The sequence below is a fragment of the Furipterus horrens genome, unplaced genomic scaffold (genome assembly GCF_987537825.1).
Source record: "Furipterus horrens unplaced genomic scaffold, mFurHor1.1.pri manual_scaffold_9, whole genome shotgun sequence".
In the NCBI taxonomy this organism is placed as follows: Eukaryota; Metazoa; Chordata; class Mammalia; order Chiroptera; family Furipteridae; genus Furipterus; species Furipterus horrens.
In genome coordinates, this window is record NW_028327179.1 from 56,398,916 (window position 1) to 56,426,779 (window position 27,864).

At 39.3% G+C, this 27,864-nt stretch overlaps 1 protein-coding gene across 1 annotated transcript in view; it reads left to right on the top strand.

The window, feature by feature from the left end:
- Nucleotides 1–18,424, top strand: part of STARD3NL (STARD3 N-terminal like) — a gene marked incomplete at its 5' end in the record, with an annotated part of 79,942 nt that extends 61,518 nt beyond the window's left edge. Inside the window, 2 exons of the mRNA XM_090286889.1 lie at nucleotides 16,260–16,332; nucleotides 17,962–18,424. Of these exons, the coding sequence (XP_090143015.1) occupies nucleotides 16,260–16,315 (56 nt within the window). The remainder of the gene's footprint in view (nucleotides 1–16,259; nucleotides 16,333–17,961) is intronic.
- Nucleotides 18,425–27,864: the final 9,440 nt, after the last annotated feature.

Sequence of the window (27,864 nt, forward strand, 5' to 3'; positions counted from 1 at the left end):
TATGGATATTATTGCACTTCAAATTGTCCTGCAGCTCTCTTAAAACCTCTTCATTCTTTTTCAGCCTTTTTTCATATTGTTGCAGTGTTTCTGGGAATATTTTTCTACGTTGTCCTCTAGCTCACTGATCCGTTCATCTGCATCATTTATCCTGCTTTTTAATCCTTCTGCTATGTTCTTCAGTTCAGAATTTGTATTCTTCATTTCTTCTGACTCTTATTTATAGTATCTATGTCTTTTTAATGCTGATTTATTTCTCAGGAAGTTCCTTGCAATTTCCCTGGAGTTCTTTGTAGTTCCCCTGGAGTTCATTGTAGTTTTCTCTGAGTTTATTGAGTTCATTGCGCTTCCTTATTACCATTGTTTTTAATTCCATGTCTCATAGTTTGCTTCCTTTTATTTCATCTATTCCTCCTGGGAATTCCTCCTTTCCTTTTGATGGGGTGTTGTTTCTTCATTTCTTCATTTTATGTGGTTCTTCCTGTTTGTTTCTGCTTCTCAGATTGATCTGCTTTGACTTCCTGTTTTCGTACTGTGACTTTCTGTGGTATGAGTCCCATGGGTTTCAGTGGTGCAGACTCCTTGTTCTTCTGAACTTGATGTTCTTGGAATGCCATTTATTCCATTTATTTGTACTGTTAGGTAGTATTTTGGATTTGGTTGTTTTTGTGTTGCTCTTTGGTGTGTCCTTCCCTCCAGCTAGCTGACTGAGTGTCACTCCACCCACATTGTCTTGAAACAGTTGTTGCTAAAACAAAGCCACCTGTCCAGGCAAGAATCCCACAGCCACAAAGATATCCCCCACCCTCAATCACTATATAAACTGCAAATGAGACAGTATTAATAAGGATGTAAAGAGATTAAGACTATTATAATAAAGGAGAAGCAAGTAAGAGTTGACTAACTGAAAGAAAAATGATTTTTGAGAGGAAAGGAGGAGGAGCAATAATAATATTGAGTATGGACAAGGCTATGAGAGAAAGAAAGTAAAATTTTTATCATATATAAAAAAGGGAGGGAAGAAGGTGGAATGAATTAAGAGGAGAAACATGTAGTATTAGGTTTAAACAGAAGTTGTAAAAATTAAAAAAAAACATATATATATATATATATATATAGTGTGAGAGAACACATACACACACACAAAAAAAAAAATAAGGAAAATGAATAAGCAGGAAATATAGGCACCAAATTAGAGAAAAAGTTTCACCACAGCACTATCAATCACCTGTGAGTTAATATTAATATAGATGGAATGAAAGTAAGACGTAAAATTGAAAGAAAGAGAAGCTTAAGAGATTCCTGGAGGAAAGGGAAGTGTTTTGAGATGATAGAAGGAGGAGGAATACTTAGTGAGGCATGAAAACCAGGTTAAGGCAGGAACAATTCAAATCTAAAATGAAAGAAGGAAAGGGCTGGAGGAAGGTACAAATGAACTAGGAGAGGGGAACAATAAGATTTGAGGTTTGAAATACCAGAATAGTGAAGATCTATGAATAAAGTTGCAGGAATGTCACTGATCAAAGTAGAGAGAGAATAATGTATTTTATGATGGGAAAAAGAATGTTAGGTGACTTTTGACAAGAAAAATGGTATGGAGAGGCTGGAAAGGTGAGAAATAATGAGTGCAGATTGGAAATGAGTTGTAGCAAGAGAGAAGATAGAATTAAAACAAAAATAAGAGGAGGAAATCAGATGCAGGAGACCGCTATAGCTCCTGTAGATCACAGCAGAATTTGTCTCCATAGTATCTGAATTTTTCCACTTTCTTCTTTTCTGGGTCTGCCTCTGTTCATGTCAGCTTGTGTCCAAGTCTGGATCTAGGAAGCCTGATCTCAATTCAGTACTTCTCTACCTATACCTGTGTCTCTTTCTCTTTTTACTCTAGTCCCTCTGTAATGTACAGTCAGGCTTAATCACCAGCGGGTGGGGCCGAGTACTTTCTTCAGGTGAGGCTACTGCTTCCCTCTAGCTGTTGCCACTTGGAGGGGAGTGATCTGCTTAAAGGATTTTTTTCTGCAGCACTGGGGATGAGTCTGCACTGAGGTCTGTTCTGCTGTCCCCCAGATCTCTTTTCCTGATACCACCACCCTAATCTCTCCTGAAGTGTCTCTAGTCCACTTCACCCTACCTCTCCCGAATCCCGGGACAAGTGCACACTCCCGCGCTCCTATGCGCGCACTCTCCTTAAGAATCTTGTGCCTCCAGCCATTACTCCTGGGTCAGTGAAAAATAACAAACAAAAATGTTGCTTTGCCCCTCTTATAGCCAGATCGCACCTGCCTTACTCTCAGCTCTGCCAGCAGGCCCAGCCTGAGTTTCAGCCACCAAACCTCTTAAGGGGAATCTTCCAGGCACTTTAAAATCTCTAGGCACACTGAGCTGCTGTCCCTGGGTGCCAAGCCAGCACTTGGAGGACTCCCCCCAACGTCTCTCCCATGATCCGCACCGGATAGGTCGCTATGAAGCCGCCTCCTGCAACTACCTGCAGCTACAAGGCTTAACTCCAGCCAATGTCCAGTTGCATCGTACATATGATTTCTCAATAATTAATCCAGTCTTCCAGACCTGGGAGGAGGCCAGCCCATCTTTTCACTGAGTCCCTCCCAGATATCTTGGACAGGGTGCCCATGGTGGAAGTACAACTTCCAAGCCTCTGCACTTCCCTGGCCTTCACTCTTCATCTCCATAGATCCCACCTATTGAGTTGGTCTGCCAGCATCTTTTCCTGGTGCAGCCGATGTGCTGAACTGGGGTGGGGGCCAAGAGACTACCCTTAGAAAGTGCAGGCAACAATTTTTTCACTCTCCCAAGCTGTTCCCTCGCTCCTGTCTCTGCCCTATCTGAAAGCCGCTCTCACCCACTTTCTGCTCTCTGCTTGTCCTCCAAGTCCCCTCCACAATGGGAGAAAAACCACCAGGCGGCTAACTATCTGCCGCTATCTTCCCACCATTTGTTGTCACTTTAATGTGCATAGTTTTGATCTCTTTCTTAAATAAGTACCTTTAACATTTCATAATAATAGCTTGGTGATGATGAACTCCTTTAGCTTTACCTTGTCTGGGAAACACTTTATCTGATCTTCCATTCTAAATGATAGCTTTACTGGAGAGAGTAATCTTGGTTGTAAGTCCTTGCTTTTCATCACTTTGAATACTTCTTGCCATTTTTTTCTTGCCTGCAAAGTTTCTTTTGAGAAATCAGCTGATAGCCTTATGGGAACTCCCTTTATAGGTAACTCTCTGCTTTTCTTTTACTGTTTTTAAGATTCTCTCTTTACTTTAACCTTTGGCATTTTAATTATGATGTGTCTTGGTTTGATTCCTCTTTGGGTCCAACTTGTTTGGGACTCTGTGCTTTCTGGACTTGAATGTCTATTTCCTTCACCAAATTAGGGAAGTTTTCTTTCATTATTTTTTCAAATAACTTTTCAATTTCTTGCTTTTCCTCTTCTCCTTCTGGCACCCCTATTATTGAGATGTTGGCACTTTTGGAGATGTCCCAGAATCTTCTTATTCTCTCCTCATTTTTTTGAATTCTTATTTCTTCATTCTGTAATGGTTAACTGTTTATTTCTCCCTTCTGTTCCAATTCATTTATTTGAACCCCAGCTTCCTTCCCTTCATTATTGGTTCCCTTTGATTTTTTCTTTATTTTACTTAGTGTAGCCTTCGTTTCTTCCCTTATGTGTTTGCCATACTCAGTGAGTTCTCTGAGCATCCTTATCACCAGTGTTTTGAACTCTCCATCTGATATTTTGGCTATCTCCGTTTCACTTAGTTCTTTTTCTTTAGTTTTGATCTGTTCTATCATTTGGGCCATATTTCTTTGTCTCTTCAATTTGGCAGCCTCCCTGTGTTTGTTTCTATGTACTAGGTAGAGCTGCTTTGACTCCCTGTCTTGGTACACCTGTTACATTATAAGGAACAGAGCCTTAGGTATTCGTCTTTGCTGGGCAACCTGCTTCACCATTTTGTGGTGCTGTATGTGGAGGAAGGGTCAGAGAGGGAATAATGCTAATAATGCTGCTTGCTTCGCACTTGCCCATTTTCCAGTCACTTCATCCACTTCCTGCATTTGACTGGCACCTCTTTAGCTGCTACCCTGGTGGTGGTTCCTAGAGTGGGTGGGCTTCCATATGTTCTAGGATAATGGGGTCCTCTAAACAGAATCCCTGAGATATGAAGTTTCTTCCACTGCCCCAACACTCACTGGTTTTCAGAGCCAGAAGCTATGAGGCTTTATTTTCCTGGCACTTGAACCCTGGGCTACGCTGTCTGGCCTGGGGCTGGGATTGCTTCCCAGATGTCCTTCCCACTGCATGTGAACATGGGACCTCCTGTTCTGCCAGGCACCACTGCTGCCTGTTCGGCACCACTTTCCCACCGCCACACTGTGTCCTCTCTGCTACTATGTTGGGTGCATACTACTATATGATTACAAGGATTATATAATATTCTCATATTGGATTGATCCCTTTAGTATTATGTAGTGACCTTCTTTGTCTCTTATTATGGCCTTTGTTTTGAAGTCTTTTTTTTTTCCTAATCTAAGTATTTTGCCCCAGCTTTTTTGTCTCGTTTCTATCTCTTCAATTTCAATCTGTATCTTTTGTTCTGAAGTTTTCTTCTCCATTCTGCTATGCTATATCTTTTTATTAGAGCATTTAATCCACTTACATTTAAGGTTATTATTGATAGGTAATTACTTATTGCCATCTTATTCTTTATACCCATGTTCTTCTATCTCTAATTCTTCTTACAGCAGGCCCTTTAACATTTCTTGCAATCCTGGTTTGGTGGTAATGAAGTCCTTCAGTTTTTTGTTTGTTTTTAGTTTGGGATGCTCTTTATCTTGCCTTCAATTTTTAATGATAGCCTTGCTGGATACAGTAGTCTTGGTTGTAGGTTCTTGCTTTTCATCACTTTGAGTATTTCATGCTAGTCTCTTCTGACTTGAAGTTTTTCCTGTTAACATATCAGCTAACAGCCTTATGGGAGCTCTCATCAGTAACTCTCCCTTGCTACTTTTAAGATTCTCTCTTTGTCTTTAATCTTTTCCCTTTAATTATGATGTGTCTTGGTGTGGGCCTTTTTGGATTCATCTTGCTTGGGACTCTGTGTGTTTCCTGAACTTGTTTGACTTTTTACTTCACCAGGTTAAGGAAGTTTTCAGCTATTACTTCTTCAAACAGGTTCTCTGTCCCATGCTCACTCTTTTCTTCTGGAATACCTATGATACAGATGTTGTTATGCTTGATGTTGTCCCAGAAGTCCCTTAATCTTCCCTCGGCTTTTTAAATTCTCTTTTCTTTTTTATGCTCTGGTTGTGTGCTTACTGTTATATTGTTCTCTAAACTGCCAATTTGACCCTCTGCTTCATCTAACCTGCTGTCGATTCTTTCTAGTGTATTCTTCTGTTTATTTCTTTTTTTATGATTTCTATGCCCTTTTTAATGCTTACTCTTTCTTTGTTTAGTTCTCACTGAGATCATCTATTCTTACCCTAAGGTCCTTAAATAGCTTTATAACCATTGTTTAAAAAAAAAAAACTCTGCATCTGGTATTTTGGTTGCTTCCCTTACATTTAACTCTTTCTGGGCTCTTTTCTTGTTCTTTTATTTGGAACATATTATTTGTTTCCCCATTTTGTCTACTTTTTGTGTTTGTCTCTGTATTATTAGGTAGATCTGCTATGACTTCAAGCTTGTTATGAGGGCTTTTTCATGTAGGTTCCTTGTGGGTTTCAGTGGAGCAGTCTTTCAGATAACCTGAGCTAAGTGCTCCAGAAATGATTTTTTTGTGGGTTATGTGCCCTTTCCTGTAGTAGTTGAATCTTGAATGCTGTTTGTCTGTTTGTGGAAAGAGTTAATCCTGAGGATGGCTTACTATAAAGATATACCTCATTCACCGTGTACGAGTCACTTTTCAGGGGCTATCTCTGAGGCAGAGTAGGTCTGCCAGAGTCTCCTTTTGGCTGTGCTATTTGTGTGGCTAGTTGGGTCGAGTTCTGGTGTCATTGAAGCCCACAACTGATTGTGTTTGTCTTGAGCCCTGTTGGGCCAGGGTTCCAGTGCAGTTCAATGTCAGATATTGTGTGTAACCAGCCTTTAGCTGCCCCACCTGGAGCTCCTGTGCTATCCACTGTTTGTGGCTGCATCTACTGGGCCTGGGTGTCTGTGGGAAGGACCAGGCTGTGTACCAGGACTGGCTTCCAGAAGCTCTGAGCCAGGGGCAGGTCAATAAGCATCCAAGTCTCCCTGAATTTGATATCCACCTGTTGGCTACTCCACTCTCCCCTCCCACTGAGATTGCCTGGACTTCCTCCAGAGTCTTATGAAGAAAGGCTGTAGTGTGGGCCCAAGCTGGCCACACCCCACTGACCCATCTACAGGACTTAAGCTCAGTAGAGTATGGTGACCAGGTTGGGAGGACAGGGCTAGTGGGCTTCCTATTTGGGGCATCATGGTCAAGCACTCGATCAGGAGAACATGGCCTCTACTCCAGACCATACCTTTCAGGCTCTTATGGAGTCTTCAACTCTAGCTCTCCTAGGAGGAGCACAGCACAGGTTCAGGTTGTGTGCATCCAGCTGTTGCTACTGCAGGAGCAAGCTCAGCTGGATAGGGCCAGTAGGACTTGGGCAAACAAATTAAGAAAGCCTTCTATTGGGGATGACACTAGCTGGGCTGTAGGAGATATGCAGAACTGCACTCATCTCTTTAGCTCTGTATCCATGCTTGCTCCAGCCCCAGACTGGAACCTCTGAGGGGGATGCATTCGGAATGTCCTAGCTCTTAGATGAGGCACCTTCCCCCCACAGCATGGGGTCAGGGGGACTTGGAGGAGCAAATCAAGGCAGCCCTTCACTGGTGGTGGTACCAGCCCTCAAGAGGCAAGTGAGCTCTACACCTTCCCTAGCTCTGCAGCCATGCTTCCAGAGACCCTAAAAGGGGGCCCTGAGCTTAGCAGGATGGATCCAGAAGGATTTGAGAATGGGGTTGGCACGGGCCCACAGGAGGGGAGCACGCTGTACACTTCTCCTTGGCTCCATAGCCATGCTTCCAGAGACCCTGATAAGGGAGTCTTTTGTTGGGGATGACATCTGCCCAACCCAGGAGAGGTGGGAAATATTGGCTCTTGTTCCAAAGCCACAGAGTCCAATGACCATCCGAGAGTCTGCCTACAGTTTCTCCAGAAAAGAGCTCACCTCAGGTCCCCTGTTTGGTGCAGCCAACAGTCCTTTCTGCTGGACTTGAGCTTGGCAGGGTGGTGGTGTTGGTATTTGGAGGACCATGTTAATGCAGTACCCCAACTGGTGGTGTAATAAATAGGAGTGCCCAAACCTGGAAGATGGTGCTTGGGGTGGTGTAGGATGTTGCCTCAGGATCAGGAACTCAGTAGGCAACCCTCCAGATTTCTCTCCAGAGCTACACCACCCAGATTTTCTCATTGTGGTTTACATATGCTCTGAGTTGCTTTCCCTCTACCAGAGCCTGAGTGAGTGCCCAAGACTGAGCTCCTGTACAATGGCCCCTTAGGAGAGCACCTGGATTCCAGCAGACTCCCTCTTCTTTCCAGTGGACAGTTTCTGCTGTCCACATGCCATGCAGGCTCCTCTTCATGGCCCTGGTGCTCTGGTTTTAAGGTCCTGGCATGAGGTTGAGATTTCATGCTTTTCAGGGGCAACTTTTTGTTCTGAGATATCCCTCTGGCTTCTCAGATGCAGTATCTGGGTACCGGTACCAGCCCTCTCTGCATCTTGTCCCTTCTTAATGGTCTCTGTGTAACTTCTCCTATAAATCCTGGGATGTAATACTCCTGTTCAGCTGGTCATTCAGGTTCATTGCACTATAATTTAGCTGTAAATCTGATTTGGCACCAGGGGAGGTGTGTGTAGCCTCTACCTACTCTGCAGCCATCTTGGATCTCCAACATTCATTTCTTTAAAAAACAGCTTTAATAAGGTAAAATTTACATATCATAAAATTCATACATTTTACATGTACAATTACATGATTTTTAGCAAATTAAAGTTTTTCAATCAGTATTACAATATAATTTTAGAGCATTTTTATTATCTAAAAAAAGTTCCTTTAATTGCAGTTATTCCCCACTCCTACATCCAGTCTTAGGTAAAACACTGATCTCCTTTCTGTTGAAAATTTTCCCTTTTTGAACATCTAACATAAATGTAATCATACAATATGTAATTTTTTGCATCTGAGGTCATCATGTTGTAGCATGTGCCAGTAGCTTGCTCCTCTATATGGCTGAATACTATTCCATTATGTGGATATACAACATTTTGTTTTTATACATTGTTGGACGTTTAGGTTGTTTCCAAGTTTTGGCTATTGTGAGTAATCCTGCTGCAAATATTTAATGTACATATGTCTTTGTGGGGACATAGGTTTTTAATTTTTTTTTTTTTTTTTTTTTTGTTAGATAGCTTCCTAGGAGAGGATTTGCTGAGTGATGTGGTGTGTTTCTATTTAACTTTTTAAATAATTGCAAACTGTTCTCCAGAATTGCTGTACCATTTTACATCCCCTCCAGCAGTATGTAAGAGTTTGTTTTCCATATACTCACCAATACTTGATATTGGCTGCCATTTTGAGAGCCACTCTAACAGGTGTCAAGTGGCATCTCCTTATGGTTTTAATTTGCACGCCCATAATAATGAATGATGTTGAGAACCTGTCATGGGCCTATTGGCTATTCACATATCTTCTTTGGAGAAATGTCTATTTTAAGTCTTTTACCATTTATTTTTTTAGTTATGTTGTTTGTCTGCTTATTGAGTTGATAGAGTTCTTTGTGAATTCTAGATAAAGGTCCTTTTTCAAATATATGATTTGAAAATATTTTCTTCCATCTGTCATCTTTTCATTTTCTTCCTGAAGATATTTGAAGCATAATGCTTTAATTTTGATGATGTTGTTTTTCAAAATTTATTCTTTTATGGATAATGTGTTTCAGGTTATGTCTAAGAACTCTTATCTAACCACTATGTCGTGAAGATTTTCCCTGACATTTCCTTCTGGAAGATTTTATAGTTTCAGCTCTTTCAATTTAAGTTTATGAACCATTTTTAAGTAATTTTTGTGTATGAATGTAAGGAAATAAATTCATTCTCTTGCTTGTAAATATCTAGTTGTCACAGCATCATTTGTTGAAAAGACTAAACTTTCCCCATTGAAGTGACTCAGCACATTTGTCAAAAGCCTGTTGACCTTACATTTAAGGGCTTATTTATTTCTGGACTCAATTCTCTTTGACCTGTATACTCTCTTTGCACTAGTGCCACAATGGCATCATTACTGTTATTTTATTTTTATATACGCTTTAAAATTAGATGCTATAAGGCCTTGCTTGAAAGACCTGCCCTACTGTCCCCAGAAACTTCAATTTTGTAACTAATAAACTCTCTCTGCATGTGGCAACATCAGCTTGCACATCCAAGTCAAATTTTGGGTGACTTCCCACCCACACACTGCTTATGCAGGGTGACCACTGCAGTCTTCCAACTTTATTCTTTTTTCGATATTACTTATAATATCCTATGTCTTTTGTATTTTCATGTAAATTTTAGAATGTTTGTTAATTTTTGCCCGAAAAGCATGCCGCATTGTATTTATAGATCAATGTGGGAAAGATTGCCATCCTGAAAATATTAAATATTCTAATCCATGAATGTAGATTCTCTACACTTTAGATATTCTTCAATTTTTCTTCACATTGTTTTGTAGTTTTCCACATACACAATTTGTTCTTTTGTTAATTTGATTCCTAAATATTTTATTCTTTTGGTTCTATTTTAAATGAAAATGTTTTCTTACTTTCATTTTCAAATTGTTCATTGCTAGTGTATGGAAACACAATTGGTATTTTGTGCATTGAACTTGTATCTTGTGCACTTAGTAAACCTGTTCTAGTTTTGGTTTTGTGTGTATATAGATTCCATGAAATTTTTTACATACAGGATCCTGTCATCTGTGGATAAAGACTGTTTTACTTTTTATTTTCAATCTGCTGGAATCTTTAATTTTGTTTTCCTCCTGTTGCAGTGTCTAGAGCTTCCAATACAAAGTTGAATAGAAGTGGCAAGAGCAAATGTACTTGTCTTACTCCTGGTCTTTGAGGAAAAGTATTTGGTTTTTCAGCATTATGTATGGGACGGTTTCACAGATGCCCTTTATTAGGTTGAGGAAGCTCCATTTTATTCTTAGTGTGTTGAATGTTTTTATAATGAATGAGCATTGGATTTTACAAATGTTTTTTATGCGTCTTTTGAGATAATCATGTGTCTTTGTCTTGTTTCAATTAATATGGTGTATTAATTAATTTTAGGTGTTAAATAAACTGTTTACATCTGGGATAAATCCCACTTGGTCATGTTGTGTAATGTTTTATGTAGGTTTGTGGTTTTTATTTGCTAATACTTTTGGAGGATTTTTGTACCTAAAGCTGTATAGTTTTCTTATTATATCTTTGTCTTTGATAGCAGAGTAAGGCTGGCTTCATAGACCACTTGGGAAGTGTTCCCAATTCTGTATTCTGAATGAATCCTTTTTGTGAAGGATCAATATTATTCCTTCTTAAATTTTTGATAGGTTCTCCAATGAAACCCTCTAGGTCAGGAATTTTCTTTTCTTCTTCTTCTTTTTTTTTTTTTTTTACCATTTAAAAAAATACATGTTTTATTGATTATGCTGTTACAATTGTCCCAATTTCTTTTCCCTCTGCTCCCCTAAACCTAGTGACCCCCCTCCATCTAGTTGCCTCCCCCTTAGTCCCATGGCTATTGGTTGTGCATATAGTTCTTTTCACCATCTTCCTGTCTACTTCATTCTCTCCTACTATGCTTCTTAATTCCTGCATCATCTCCCTCCCTTTTCCCCCTACCTATCATTCTTTTTCCACTCTCGTTGCCTACTTAGGTTGCCTATTTTTTGATTCCCTAGCTTCTGTTGTTGGTTGTTGTGATACAATTTTCATTTTAATGTTCATAGTTTTGATCCTCTTTCTTCTAAACAAGTCCCTTTAACATCTCATCTAACAGTGGTTTGGATCTAATGAACTCCTTCCATTTTATTTTGTCCTGGAAGCACTTTCTCTGCCCTTCTATTCTGAATTACAGCTTCACTGGATAGAGTAATCATGGCTGCAGGTTTTTGATTTTCATTACTTTGAATATTTCTTTCCAGTCCCTTCTTGCCTGCAGAGCTTCCTTTGAGAAATCAGCTGATAGTCTAATTGGGACCCCTTTGTACATAATTCTTTTCTTCTCTCTTGCTGCTTTTAAGATTCTCTCTTTATCTTTAATTTTTGACATTTTGATTATAATGTGTCTTGGTGTGGTTCTCCCTGGGCCTAGTTTTTCTGGAAATCTCTGTGCTTCCTGGACTTGTAAGTCCATTTCCTTCCCCAAGTTAGGGAAGTTCTGCTTCATTATTTTTTCACATAATTTCTCAATTTCTAGTTCTTCTTCACCTTCTGGCAATCCTATAATTCAGATGTTCGTTTGCTTATAGCTGTCCTAGAGGTTTCTGAGCCTCTCCTCATATTCCTCACTTTTTGTTTCCTCTTTCTGCACTGGTTGACTGTTTGATCCCTCCCTATGTTACGATTTGCTGATTTGAGCCCTGATTTTCCTTTCCTCACCACTTGTCTCATATGTGTTTTTGTTCATTTCAGGATGACTAGCCTTCATTCCTTCCCGTCTTGTTCAATATCTTTTGTTAATTCTGTAAGCTGCCTTATGACTATAGCTCTGAACTGAGCCTCAGAAAGATTATCTGTTTGTTCATCAGTTAATTCATGTATTTGCTTTTTGGTCAGATGCGTGATTGGTATTTCAATTATGATTCCTACCATCCTGACCATTTTCATTTATCTTTCCTTCTTGGGCAGGGCTGTCACCCCTCCTATGCTATCAGGGGCAGAGCCCTGTGTATTTGTCACTACCAGGCGACACTTCTCACTGCACCATGGCGCTTTGTGTGGGGGTGGGGGTCCAAGATGGATTCCTGCCATTACTCTCCACTGAGAGACCGGGAGGCTCCTCCTCCATCCCCACACCCTCTGGGCCTCACAGTCCAAGGCAGTGGGGTCTGCCTTCCCCAGCCTTGGAATCACAAGCTAATGGGTCTGGACTGCAGCCAAGGGTGCTCCCCTGGCGCTTCTCGCCTCCCCTTAAATACGGGTATCTGTGCTTATCGCAGTCCCGCTGCTCATCGCCACTGCTGCCGCCACCAGCACAGCTTGATCTCTCTGCCCTGGCTTCACCCCTCTTACCCGTCTGAATGAGCACCACTTATTTATAACTTCATATGTTGGACTTCCATGTAGCTTTATTTTCTGGAACTTCTGGTTATTTCTGGTTTTGCAGTAGTTGTAGTCCCTCTTAGTTGTGGAGGGAGACAGAGCATGTCAATCTAAGCCTCCATCTTGGCCAGAAGTCAAGAATTTTATTTGTGGAAAGATTTTTAATTACTAATTAAATTTCTTGTTATATATGGGTCTATTCATATTATTTATTCTTGAGTCCATTTCTATAATTTTTGTTATTCTAAGAATTTATCCCTTTCATCTAAATGACCTAGTTTTTTGACATAAATTATTTATAATATTCCCTTTAATCCTTGTTTACTTCTGTAGGATTAGCAATAATCTTTTTTCTTGATTTTGGTAGTCTGTGCTTTTTTGTTTCTTCGTCATAATTCTAGCTTGAGGTTTGTCAAATTAATTTATATTTTCAGAGAACTGACTTGTTTTCCTGGATGTTTCTGTCTTGTATTTCAGTTTTTCATTTTAATTATTTCCATTCCCATTTTTATTATTTCATTTATTTTGCTTGGGTTGAGTTTAGTTTGCTCTTCTTTTTCATAGTTGATTTTAAATCTCCTTTTCTCATAGAGGCGTTTAAAGCCATAGATTACCCCACGGGATTGCTTTAGCAGTATCTTACAAATTTTCGTGTATTGTATTTCATGCATCCATGGTTTTCAGCTGGTTGCTTATAAAATATATTGTAGCAACTACAAGTGGATCTCTCAGTATTTGTTTAGCTTATTAAGTGTATAAATGAACATATCTCAACAATTGGAGGAGTTTGGGGCACAATTTTTTCAAATGTTTTTCCTGAATCTTTCTTTTTCCCTCCTCTATATTAGGGAGTCCCAGTACATGTATGTTGGTATGCTTGATGTTATCTCATAGGTCTCTGAGCTTGTGCAATTTTTCTTCAGTTGTTTTCTCTTTGTTATTCAGGTTGGGTAACTTCTATTGCTCTGTCATCACGTTTACAGATTCTGTCTTTTGTCAACTTGAATATTCTCTCTACCCCTCTCTAGTGAATATTTCACTATAGTTATATTTTTCTACTCCAGATTTTATTTTATCTGATCATTTTGTAATTTCGGTATCCTTGATTGATAATCTCTATTTGTTGATTTGTAGCTGTGTGGATTTGTACTTTCCTCTAATTCTTTAACCATGGTTTTCTACTGTTATTTGAATATGTATATCTATAAATTCCCATTTTTAAATATAAATACTATATTTACAATAGCTACTTCGAAGTCAAGGTCTGCTAAATAAAATGTCTGGACATACTCAGCGACAGTTTGTATTCAGTTGTAGTTTTTGTTTTATTTTGTGTTCCAAGAAAAGTCTCACTTTTGTTACTCTTTGCTTGTCTTGTAATTTTTATTGAAGAATATGGTTTTGAAAATATACTGTGTCAAATGTAGATTCTGATTTTTCTACAAAAGGTTGCTATTGTTAATGTCTGATTGCTTGAAAAATTACCTGGGCTAAATCTGTGAAATTATGTTCCCTCTGGTGTGTGGCTGCAGATATGTCTTTTAGTATTTTATTTTCTTTTTAATGCTTTTATTTTTAAGCATAGATTCATGGGTTCACCCCTTTGTCTACATAGCTTAGTGGTAGCCAATGACAGACAGAGATTGTGGTCAGCATGTTGATTAAATCTCCCATCTTCTGTCAAATGGATATGGATATGGATATGTACTGGGTAGCACATTTAAATTTCAGGCTATTTCTAGTCTTCCCCAGCTTGTACTTTCTTGTAAGTCTTTTCCTATGTCTTCTGCATATACTCATAGCCTCAGGGTTGAACAGCAGTGTTTGGCCAGCCTGGGTCTTTTGAGTTCACTTAGCACGAGCACAGCTTCAACCAAGCATTTGTTTACTGAAGCCATGACCACAACCTCAAACCAGCAGAGCCTCTGTTCCTTCCTGTTCACACACAACTGATTTTTGTCAGTTCACCATTGCATTACTCCCCCACCCCAAAATAAGTGAGCTCCCTTCAACTACATAAGTTTACTGCCAGTCCTCATGGTCTGCCCCAGCCTGGAAGAACCTTCATGCCCATCAAGCAAGGTGTTGGGAGGTGGAGGAATTGGAAGAGTTCCAGGCAAGAATACCACTATTGATCCCAGAATTCTGTTTTCCCAGCATTAACACTTCTCTGGTTGTTGTATGTCTTTGGTCATTTCCTGAGTGCTGAAGCAGTTAGTCTTATTCATCTAGTCCCGTTTTATAGTTGTTTTACAAGGAGATTTATTGACACTTCACTTCACTATAACCAAAAGTCCTTTCTTACATTCACTTTTAAATTATGAAGAGCACAAATGTTATCTTGTTGATTAAAAGTTTGTCTTTATAGGATTCCCAAGTAATTCCAAGACATATCAGGCTGTGACTCAAATGCCATTAGCCTGACAGGGGAAAGGGAGTGCAGAACCAGCAAGTTGGTATGACTGTCTTCCTTGCACTCCTTTCAGAGTGAGAGAAGGCAGATAAACCAGCCCACTGCCCACATGCTTTATAGCAGCTTAACAGGCTGGAAAGTGAAGCCTGAATCTCTTTATTTTATCACAGACTTAACCTTAACTATCTGACATTTATGAAGTTAAGACACAATCTTTTCTTAACAATCTTGGCTTTTCATTGTCCTGTAGCAGCAGACTTATTTTAGGCTATAATCCAGGCAGGCACTCTCATAAGAAACTTGCAGTATCTGACAAGAGTTCAGAGGCAGTGTGAGGCAGGCTGCATTTGTGAGTGAATATACTATATCTCTAATTACGGTCTTTGTCTTCTCACTGCTCCTTTTGTTTTTTTGTGTGTGTGTGCCTGATTATGAGAGTAATGCATGCCTTTTATAAAAATGTGTGAAGAACAAAATAAAAGATTACCTGTTCTTCAAATTATTCAGCAACATCACTGTTGACCATTTGTTTAATTTATTTTTTTCTAGTTTTATGTTTATAATTTATGTAATTGTGGCCATACTGCCTATATTTTTTATATCTATTTCAAAAATTATAATGTTAGTTTAGCTTTATTGTAGAAATGTTGGAAATCCAGAAATATATATGTCACTTGTTTTTAGCTTCTTGTCTTTCTGATTTTCACACATATGTTTAGTTTTTTATTTTTATTAAATATGATCTTATAACATATACAGTTTTTCATTACATATTTGTTTTTACATTATAACACATTTGCCATGTTATAACCTTTATAAACAATTTTAAATGGATGCATGATAATCATGGAAATGTAATAATTTTTAAATTCTGCTCTCAGACTTAGACTTTGTTTTTATTTTTTAGAGGGAAATCTACATAATGAAGAACAAGTACTGTTTCCTCAGGGACACAGCCTAAAGAAATAATTCAAGAGTGGAATGATTGGGTCAAATGCACAACTAATATGAGGCTTACTGGACATTGACCCTGAATGTTTATAACAGTGGTCACTGGCAACAACACATGAGAGTGATTCTGGCATCACCTTTGGCATTAGGAAGCCTTCACTGCTTTCCCACTGGGACAGTGATTTTTTAAAATATGTAGAATAAGTTATTTGTAACCAAAGCTCAAAGTTATTTGCACTTGAAAAACATAAACAGTCTTGTCAGCAAGGAGGTGGAGGATGAGTAGCCTGGATAATAATTGTTTTGTATGAACATTTTAATAGAACATAAGTAAAATTCTCTTTGACAGACTAGTGCAAGCGGTATTCTATTTTACAGGTTTTTCTCCCATAAAAAATAATGTAAAACTTTATTTTACTGTTACAGTTTTGTTCATCTAAATCTTGAGAATTAAACATGTATCTCTCCTTTAAAACGTTATGTGTATATATTATAATTTTAAAGAAATTATTTGTCACATTAATGGAAAGCAATACTTTTTCTCCTTCCCCTCTCTTACAATGTAGGATCTGAAGAAGCCGAAGAAAAGCAGGACAGTGAAAAACCACTATTAGAGCTATGAGCACTACTTTTGTTAAAGTAAGTCTTTGAAAATGAAACTGTAGCAACAAAGTGCTGAAATAGGGGGCATTTCTTCCAGTGGATTGAGAGTAAAATTCAAAGAATATGAGTGTTCATGTGTAGCCAGGTTTGTCCTATTTACATGAGTTTCTCAGTCACATTTTAATTTCTGTAAAATGTCTTAATATTTTCAGTATGGGAATAAATTGGTGAGGTATGAAAAATACCTCCTACTCTTACATTTCTCAGTAGGATGTATTAAGTTTTGTTTACTTAGCCAGAAGGTCTCTGTGTCAGCCATTTATGTGTGCTGTGAGGGTAACAGCACCACACCTAGTAGGTGTGGTACTGGTATTGTCTGCATTTACACTTTAGGCAGGTGAGACTAAGGATGGGAGAATAACTTGTTTAAGGTCACACAGCTAGCAAGTGGCGGAGCCAGGACACAGGCCCTCCTGTCTGGTACCAATATTTGCTCTGACCCTGCACCAAAATGTCTCTCAAGTTGTTGGAGCTTCTGAGATAAAAGATGTAATCCAGTCAGTCAAAACAGTAGTTCTTGATGTACTTCAAGGTGGAGCACATTGCTAAATCCCATCAAATCATCAAAGGAAAACATTTCAACCTCAGAAATACAAAAAGATAAACATAAATTGTGGTAGTAGCAACTTTGTTGAATTATTTAAACATAAAAGTGAAAGAGTAGATCTTAAAAGTTCTCATCACAAGAAATAAACAATTTTGTAACTTTGTATGGTGTTACCTAGACTTGTGGTGACCATTTTGTAATATACACTATTCCCTCACTTATAGCGGGTATTACATTCTAGACGCCCCCACAATAGATGAAAATCCGTGAAGTAGGAACCTTACATTTATTTATTTTAGTATTTATATATATTTTAAGGCTTTATAAACCCTTTCCACACACTTACAAACCGTTCCCAGTCCCTTATTAACCTTTCCCACTACCTTATTAATCTTTTCCACACTTTTATAAATACTACTTAAGTTCTTAAACATATTCTACACTCTTAAACCTATGTAACTTTAACAACACATGTATACAGTACCGCAAAATCCCATAAAATAGCAAAAAATTAGTGATAAATAATTAAATATAATATTTTTAAAAATCCCATGATACAGTGAGGCTGTGATAAGTGAACCGCGATATAGAGAGGGACTACTATATACAAATATTGAATTTTTATGTTGTAAACTTGAAACTAACCGTGTTAAATATCAATTATATCTGAACAAAAGAATAATAAAATTTCAGAGAGGAAGGGAAAAGTGATAGGCATATTCAGCACAGTTGGGATGGCAGTGTAGAGGCAGGTGAGCCAGCAGAGGCAGCTAGATCCTGGCAGGTGGGGGCTCTGTACCTGCATCAGCAGCACCCAACACTCTTCAGTCCCTTCTTTCCACAACAATGATTGAGACAAAGGAAAAATGTGGGCATGTGAAGAATTGACCTTTCTTAAAATGCTTTGAAACAAATTCTTATGTGACCACACCAAATATCTTTAATTGTCTATATCACAGCCCATCTTTGGTTCACAGACTTTGTTATAAAAACATAAGGCAAAATGTAGCATTTCGAACACAGCTTCTCAAATATTTTTGTGTTTCTCTTTTTCAAAGTGTGAAAAACTCATTGAAAGTGACTGGAGGGCAAAAAGGACTGGAGATGGGATCTCACTATGGAGAGTTGAAGTGGTGAATTCCACTGCTGACTTGATTGATTGGCAAATAAAGAATCTATTTATTGTAATGCTTCACTGTACCATCTTCACATAACGTTACCTTACCTGTGGCAGGTAGGGTAATGTAATGATCCATCCTATATTGAGTGAGTCTGAGTCTGATCTGTAATGAATATTTGCACGAAGGTCTTCTGCTATGTTCCTAATCAACAGACATCTTAATGTAGCAGAATAACACCTTTTTAATAAGCAAAATATCTTTTATTTGGATTCACAAAATGGAATTGTTTTGTTTCATGTGTCAGATTTCTTTTTTAATGTCCTACATTTTCTTTGTGTTTTTTAACTTGTGCTCTTTGTAGAATTTTAAAAAGTAATAAAATCCCACTTATCAAAATTACTACTTTTATTTTTCTTGTTTTGCATTATGTATTTGGCCAAAAGTATTACAATTACCCAGGGGGTACAAGAAGAGATTATAAATACATATAGAATGTCAGCAGACATTTTGTATGTTTCTCATAGCAGACTGGCATACACATGCCCAAGCCCCAGGCTCAATCTCTGCAGTCCTAGGGGAAGTATACCGCTATTGTGCAGATCAACGCTTCAGGCTTCCATAGTTTGACTTCACAAGACATTCATTTTCTCTGTGTTTAGCTAATTTGAATTAAAGTAAACTTAATTGTATTTGAGCTATTCTTTATTGTTATTCTTTTACAGTTGTCCCAGTTTTTTTCCCTTGGCCTTCATCTGTCCATCTCCCCTCACCCCCCACTCCCACAGTCAATTCCCACCTTGTTGTCCATGTCCATGGGTCATTCACACAAGTTCTTTGTCTAGTCCCTTCCCCTTTCCACCATTCTCCCCCTTCCCCCTCCCCTCTGGTCGCTTTCAATCTGTTACATGTTTCCATGTGACTTGTTACCTTAATGCTTCATAGGAAGGCAGCATATCTATTTGTTTTCTTTCATTCATGTGTCATTTAAGAAAAACTCAATTATGTGTCATGGTAATGGTGCTTGGTTTGGGTGGGAACTGGCCATTTGTGCAGATCAGATGAACTCCATCTGTGCTCGTTCTAAGAATGGACCAAATAACAGAAATGCCACCCGGAGGCTCAATGAGGGGCTAGAACCTAACAAGGAAGAGCTTCCTATGGTGGGGAAAAGGTGATGGAAAGCTCCAGGGTCAGACCTTGGGACTTAAACCTTAGGAGCTCAATGGTATTATCACAACGATAATGCCTTGTCTTGGGGGAGTGGACTCACATATACACCAAGTGCTTGGATCATGCCTAAGCCAGATGTAATTGTATTAATTTAACCTGAGAAATACCTCTCACTCAGTCACTGGGCTGAAACAGCAGGATACAGCCAAGTGTCATAAAAAGCTAAGCTTCCCAGAAGTTGCCTCTCAGAGCACAGACCAAGAAGAATGAAGTATCTGATATGAATGTGTCATGAAATCAAACTGTGGAAGCCTGAAGCATTGATCTGCACAATAGAGCTATACTTTCCCCATGACTGCAGAGATTGAGCCTGGGACCTGGGCACCCACACTGTACCATGCTTGGGTGGGAACATTTGGCCTCTGTTCACATTGCTGAACAGTCCTCTTCTACTTAACCCCAAACACACTTAACTGCTGTTTATATCCTCTATCAAGCTTTCCTCAGGTTGCCTCTGAAGTTTTTTTGTCCTTTGAGAGGGACCTACATGGTTCAGTGTATGACATTCACTGACACAGTTGAACTTAGGGCTTTGCTGTCTCTGTGTTCCTGTGAAGGAAAGAGCTCATCACTGTTGCTCCCATCTATGATCTGTTGATACCATGAGGTTCACAGCCACGGGTCTTATGTCACCCGTTCTACACTGAGAAGATGAAACACAAGGTGCAAGCCTCAGTAAAACAAATTCCATGGAAAAGCACAGCTATTTGGTGTAATGTTCAGGATTATCTTAGTGCTGTTTGCTCTTCCCTCAAACAGGCTCATGTTCGACTGAAGGTGCAGCATCTGAACAGTCCTGGACATAAGATTTCCAGCTCACATAGTAGCTAATTGGAGTAAACTTATAAAAAGTGGGGTACCTCTTCCCCTGCTTAAGACTATGTTTGGTAATAACTGCCTGCATGTGTATGTAGATGGTTGTTTTCCTTACCTTACTTGTGGTCTCTTGAAAGTGAGCTAAGTTGATTGTGGTTTAACTGCCCTTATTTTATCTTATAACACCCAAGCCACTGCTTGCACAGACCTAACTAGTAGGGGCTGAGTTGACTTTGAGCATTTTCCACGAATCAACCACATTAGCCAGAGCATGCAGATAAAAAAAAGCCTGAGAAACTAAAACACCATCAGCCACAGCAACACACTGCCACCACCCACACTGTCTCCTCCACCACCTTCACTCTCCCTCCTTCACTGCCCATCTCAGGGCATCCCAGGTTGAGCTGATGAACGAAGTTGCTAAGAAGTTTGGTGCCACAGGAGTTGCTGCCTAGTAGTGCTCAGCTGTGAAATTGGCCGCACAAAGTGTTCAGTAATTTTCAAGTGTCTTCTACTGTCCTACCTTTCCCAAGGCAGTAGTTTCAATTTTGTAAATCAACAGTTTTCAACCTTTTTCATCTCATGGCACATATAAACTATTAAAATTCTGTGGCACACCAGAAAAAAATTTTTTCCTGATCTGACAGAAATAAGTATAATTTTGATTGATTTACAAAAAAAAACATATAACAGTAATTGCCTACTCTTTTTGCTGCAAGTGACTCAGATGAGGATTTCTGGTACCATGACTTAACCAATCAGACACAATCATATTATGTGATGTGACTAATAAGATGCAAGTCTATTATCTGACCTATATATTTTTGGTTCAAGACAGAGCATTCACACCAGAGGGCTATTGTGTTGGCTGTTGCCTTTTTTTTTTTTTAATTTGACAACCTAAGGGAAAAGAGCTCAGTGCCCCTGACTAAATAGTCAGGTATTGCGTATTTCAAAATTCTTGCAGCACACCACTTGAAAATCATTGCTCTAAGAAGAGGGCTGATATTTGGCCTATGGAGTTCTGACCAAATTAATGAGAATCAAAGAGTAGATCTAATCTTCCTGGTAACTGTTTGGTCTTATTTGTTTCCAAATAGGAACCTCTACTTGACTTCCAAAGAACCTGTTTCCCAGATCCTGAAGCTGATTGGAATCAAACAAAATCTTCCCAGTTCTAAATGAAACATTGTTTTAATTCTAATGTATAAAAGTTTTCACTCCTAAAAGATTCACTAGAGAATATAAAAATATATACAATCTCTTACTTTTTTACCCATCTACCATACATTGAACATTTTGTTTTATGCCTTTGCCCTTAAACATGCACAGACACATGTGTTAGTATTGTTAATAGAAAAGTGGTCAAAGGACATGAACAAAGAGTTCACAGAAAAAGAAATATAAATATACTTTAATATATGAAAAGTTTGTCCTCAATCATAAGAGAAAAGCAAAGTAAAGCCATGCTGAGACTATTTTTCTCTCATCTTGTTAGCCAAGTCCTGACATTTGACAGCACACTCGGCATTCACCTACATTGTGGTAGAAATGACCAACGCATGCATTCAAAATGACTAAACACTATTATTTATTTCAATAAGTTTATAATTGCACAGGGTTGGAAATAAGTCAACAGTCTATCATTGAGAATGGTTTTATAAACTATTGTATATTCACCAGTGACATATGCAGCTAAGTGTTCTTATGTACTGACATAAGAGCTCTAGGATGGGTAAGTAAAATGAGTAGTGCAGAATAATGTATATTGTATATTACCTTTGTGTACTAGGGGAGGAAATTAGAATATATAGACACATGTATATGTATTTACATATGTGCGACGTCTGTCCAGAAAATGTCCAACCATTGTAAAAGTAATGAGAATGGTTTGTGTGACATTGATGTAACCTGGCAGTCCAGGAGAGTGGACTGAAACATGCGTGAGTGAACAATGATGACTTCACTGTACTTAGAGGGATGGTAGATGCTGTTGAGTGACCATATATAGTGTGTCTGGTGCATTCAATATGAGCAAGCAGAACAAAGAATATGCCTCAAATTTTGGATTAAGCTTGTACATTTTTCCCCAGAAACCATTAACATGATTCAGAAGGCCGCAGTTGTGGGCAACTGGTAATTGACAGCTTTATCACAATAATGCACCGGCTCATGTGTCACATCTCCTGCAAATTTTTTTGGAGAAACATCAAATTAGCCATTTGACTGAGACCCCTTACAGCTCAGATTTGGCGCCCTGTGACTTCTGGCTTTTCCCAAAACTAAAATCACCTTTGAAAGGGAAGAGATTTCAGAACATCAATGACATTCAAGAAAATACGACAGGGCAGCTGATGGCAATCAAGAGAACTGTGTGAGGTCCCAAGGTGCCTACTTTGAAGGGGACTGAGGTGTCATTGTCCTATGTACAATATTTCTTGTATCTTTTATCTTCAATAAATGTCTCTTTTTCATAGTACTGGCTGGATACTTTCTGGACATACCTCGTACATCATAGCTACATAATAAAAACTAGAAGGATGCTCAAGAAACAAAAGTATAACCTGTAAGAGATTGAGGAGGTAGAGAAAAATATTAAAGAAAGATTTCTTAATTCAGTTTTTAGAATCTTTTGATTTTTGAGACACATGAAGGTGTTATCTAACAATTTTAGTAGGGTTCTGCTATGCATATTGTTTTTAAACAAAACTTCCTGATTGGTATTTCATTTCTTAAAATAATCTGTTTTTTTTTTTGAAGATGTAATCTGTCATATAACATGCTTTTGTTTGTTCTTTTATTTCTTCTTGAACATTCGGGTTAATTTGGGGCTGCTATAAACAGGCTGCGGTGAATGAACATCCTTGCACATACATCTTAGTCCATCCCTTCTCTTTCTTTAGGAAATTGATGGGTTGATCATAACTTTGCAGACTGCAGCACCTTCTGCCCCTGTGGGATGGACTCTGTGATGGCTCCTCGCTGCCTGAGAGCTGAGAGAGCAGCACCGGAGCTCAGGAGCTAGTTCAGTCACTCTCTGGCCTCAAGCCTGGCTACATATTCGAATTACTGAAGGAGGCTGTTTAAAGTCTGACACCTAGCCTGAAGGAAGTCTAGGCCTTGGTGCAATTTTAAAGGCTCCAAGAAGAGAGCCACTGATATAATGGGTAAAACAGCAGATTTTAAGTCAGATGGCGCTGGAATCGTGTGGACTATGACACTACTCCATGATTGGCCTTGGGCTTATTTCTTAGCCTATCTGGTCTTCCCATCAGTGAAAGAAGCGTTATGCCTGTACTGTGTGGTACAGTGAGAGCACTAGACACAGAGCATGCAGACTGCCTGGCAGAATTCCTGTTGCTCACTATGTTATAGGTACTTGCTCTTGTTCGAACAAAACAAAAGAAAGCAAACAAAAGTACCCTAAGAGACCCTGAAAGAGACCATGCATTCACCCAAGTGAGTTTTCATGGCTCACCCAAGTGTTGGGTTTCTAGCTTTTTGGCTGAATTGCATCATGTTGCTATAGTATCTGGCTATCTTATCACTCAGAATTAGCAATAATTTCTTTTTGTGTGTGTGTGTGTGTTTTGCATACCTTTTATTTATTTATTTATTTTTTTAATGTGTTTTATTGATTATAATATTACATTTGTGCCAATTTCCCTTCCCTCTGCTCCCCTCCACCCGGTGGCCCCCCTCCCTCCAGTTGTCCCCCCCTTTTAGATCATGTCCATTAGTTGTGCATACAGTTCTTCTCAACCTCTCTCTGTCTATTCCATACCCTCCTACCATGATCCTTAATTCCTATATCATCTCCCTCCCTCTCCCCATTCCCCCTCCCTGTTGACCTCCCCCCAATATGTTCCCCGTACCTATAGTTCTTTTTCCACTCTCGTTGCCTGTTTAGTTTGCCTTTGTTTCAATTCACTAGCTTCTGTTGTTTCTTGTGATGCAGTTTTCATTTTAGATTTCATTGTCTTGATCCTCCTTTTTCTAAACCAGTCCCTTTAACATCTCATATAACAGTGGTTTGGATCTAATGAACTCTTTCAGTTTTATTTTGTCCTGGAAACACTTTCTCTGTCCTTCTATTCTGAATGACAATTTCGCTGGATAGAGTATTCGTGGTTGTAGGTTTTGGATTTTCATTACTTTGAATATTTCTTGCCAGTCCCTTCTTGCCTGTAGGGTCTCCCTTGAGAAGTCAGCTGATAGTCTAATTGGGACCCCTTTGTACATAATTCTTTTCTTCTCTCTTGCTGCTTTTAAGATTCTCTCTTTATCTTTAATTTTTGACATTTTGATTATAATGTGTCTTGGAGTGGTTCTCCCTGGGTCCAGTTTTTTTGGAACTCTCTGTGCTTCCTGGACCTGTAAGTCTATTTCCTTCCCCAAGTCTGGGAAGTTCTCCTTTATTATATTTTTACTCAATTTTTCAAGTTCTAGTTCATCTTCCTCGCTCTCTGGCAAACCAATGATTCTTATGTTGGGCCTTTTATAGCTGTCCCAGAGGTTTCTGATCCTCTCATCGTTGCTTCCCATTTCCTCTCGCTGCATTGGTTGACTGCTTGTTCCTTCTCCATATTCCAGTTTGTTGAAATGAACTCTGGATTTTTTTTCCTCACCATCTGTCTCGTATGTGGTTTTGTTCCTTTCAGTATGAGTGTTTTTCGCTTCTTTCTCATCTTTTTCCAGATCTTTTGTGAATTCTGTAAGCCACCTGATAACAATGGCCCAGAACTGAGCATCTGACAGGTTTCTTATCTGTTCATCTGTCAGGTTCTCCATCTGTTGCCTGGTGAGCTGTGCCACCGGGATTTCTATAGTTGTCTGCCTCATTTTGACAGATGCGTTTTGTTTTCTTGGGCCGGCTGTAGGGGGCAGTGCCTGTGTACTCGTAATGACCCAGCGACCGGTGCCATTCGGCAGCCTTTCTTGCTGCACCGTGGTGCTTTGTCGTCACAATCCAGCGACCGGTGCCTGTCCGCGACCTATTTCGCAGCCCTGCGGCGCTTTCTTTGGGGGCGGGGGTCCAAGATGGATTCACACAGTCATTCCGCTAGGAGACCGGGATCCATCCTCCCGCCCCCCTGGGCCTCACTGTTCAAGGCGATGTGGTGGCTGCTTTCCCCAGCGTTGGGGTCGCGAGCTGCCGGGGGTTCGACTGCAGCCGGGGTTGTTCTCCCCGCCGCTGTCCCAGGTGCCACCGCAAACAGCACCGCCCCCTTTCGCTTTTCTTACCTGCCCAAAGGGCGCCGCTGGTTTATAACTTCGTATGTTGGGCTTCCGTGTATTTTTATTTTCTGGAATTTCTAGTTATCCTTTGTTTTGAAGTAGTTGTATTCCTCTCTAGTTGTAGAGGGAGACCTAGCGCGTCCGTCTAAGCCTCCATCTTGGCCGGAAGTCCCAGCAATAATTTCTAATTAGTAGTTATATAGGACTTAGATTAATGTAAAGGGAAAATCGAGTATTACTTAATTGTAGCCTGCTTGATTGACAGAAAGCCTTCAAAAAAAATCTGAGTTTATGTAAAATATCCCTAAACAGTGGGGAGAATTCATACTGGGAAAAAATTTTTGAGAGTTGTTTCTTTATAGTTCGACTTATTTTATGGTGATAAGTGTGTGGAGTATGCTAGCTCTATAAACATTAGAATTAGTGCTTTTAGTGGAATTGTATAAATCATTTCCATCACACACCTGTGGATGCAGCCTGTTGCTCTGGTATTATTTTATCCAAACAATTGGCATGGACATTAATGACACATACCTGATTTGGTGGATGGGAGGTCAACATTTAAAAATCTTCCCAACATGAAAATGTGTGGCAGGTTGCATACATACCTCTAATTTTATGAACAGGATAGGAGTAAGGAGAGAAAGTCTATGCAGAGAAAGAGGCAATTCTCTTCATCAGCGTTCAGCCTAGTAATAAGGAACTATTTCTGTCTTAATTCAAACCTAAAGGAACCTGTTTCTACTGCACATAGTAGCAAGTAATGTAGAAGTTATGAGCAGAACCCTGGTAGGCAGGCGCCTTGAGTTCAAACCTTAGCTGTGCTTGTTATTAGCTAACTGGGAATATTCTTTATCCCCTCTTTGCCTCAGTTTCCCCATCTGTAGAACAGACATAATTGTACTTGTTTCATGGGTTCTTGTGAGAAGCAGATTAACACATGCTTAGACCAGTACCAGTAAGCACTAGACAAGCATTTGCTATTATTACTTCATTAGGATGTAATCATTGAATTTGTAAATTGTGCTAGAAATCTGAGATTATTTATAATTTAAACACTTTTTCTAAAGATAGGTAAATGTAGGCAATATGACATGGTCAGGAAGAAATGACACAGCTAGTTCGAGCCAGAGCAAGTAACTGAGGCTCTAACTAGGGAGTGTGAGGTGAAACTTCTGGTCCAGTGTTTCTCCCACCACACCAAATGGCAGTGCTGCTGTAATGGAAAAGTCCTGGACCAAAAATGAAGTATACCTACCTCCTATCTCAGAAATGCCCACGGACATGCCAGAGGCTTCCACACGCTGATTCTCAGGTCCTCAGGACCCATTCAGTCTAAGGGAGGTGCTGGAATGTCAGAATGTTTCACTCAATGACAACATCAAAGGTCTTGCTTTGCCTGAGACTATCATTTTATTTCATTAACACCCCAAAAGAGGAACTGAAAATCCAGGACACACATAAAATAAGGCAGAGTTTTCATACCATTGATAATAAAGGGAGCAATTATGGTTCTACCAGAGTATACAGATGAGGAGAAAATAGAGATGCAACCACAAGCCTTTAAACTGTCACAGACTTTGAAGAATGCCTTTAGTAAAGAAGCAGTGCATGTTTTCTTTTTCCACGTTGAAAGTTGGTAAAGGGGAAGCCACAGATACTAGGTAACAAAATACGGACTCTGAGTTTAGAGAAACCTGGCTTCAAATGACTATTACTTACAAAATGGTGACCATGAACAGATAATGTAATCTCTCCAATCTGTGAACTGTGGACTATGCCTTCCTCCAAGGGCTCTGAGAGGATCAACGGGATTGCCTGGTGCATACCAGAAACTCACTGAGTCCCTATTCCACCCAGGGGAATAATATTAGAGATGATTGTCAGAGTAAGAGTGAGTGTGCATGTTTCTGCATGATATATGATTTCTAAAGTAGAGCAACTAACAATAGTCATTCATGACCTACATGTACCAAACATTATTAACTCATCTAATTCACACAATTCCAGGAGACCAGGCACTGTAACTTCATTTTACACCCAAGAAAATTATGGTATATAGAGTTCAAATAGTTTGCCTAAGGTCACACAGATGCCAATACTCATCCCAGGATTCAAAGCTAGACACTTAGGGTTCGGAGTAGAGGGCTCAAACCTCTACTGTACTGCCTCTCCAGTGTCAGTGCCATTCTCATGGATTACTGTGAGGATCAGGAAACTTGATGCTTGTGAAACACTGCTATAGCTCTGAACACACAGTGCCAATCATGGTAGATATTATACTATCACCGTTGGATTTTGCAAACCAAATGATTATGAATATGATGACCTTTGAAAAAGAACTAACCTGGGCACATTCATTTGGTTCTGGCCTCCTTTGGAACCAGGGCCCCAAAGAAAGGATGATAACTACTGTCTCAGGGAAAGAAACAGAAATGTGTCAGAGTATTGACCATGATGACAATGCTGAATTTGAGAGCTCACTTGCCATGTTCTTTCTTATCTAGGACCCTCAATTAAATGTATCAGATTAAAGTAAATAGACAAAATACTTGA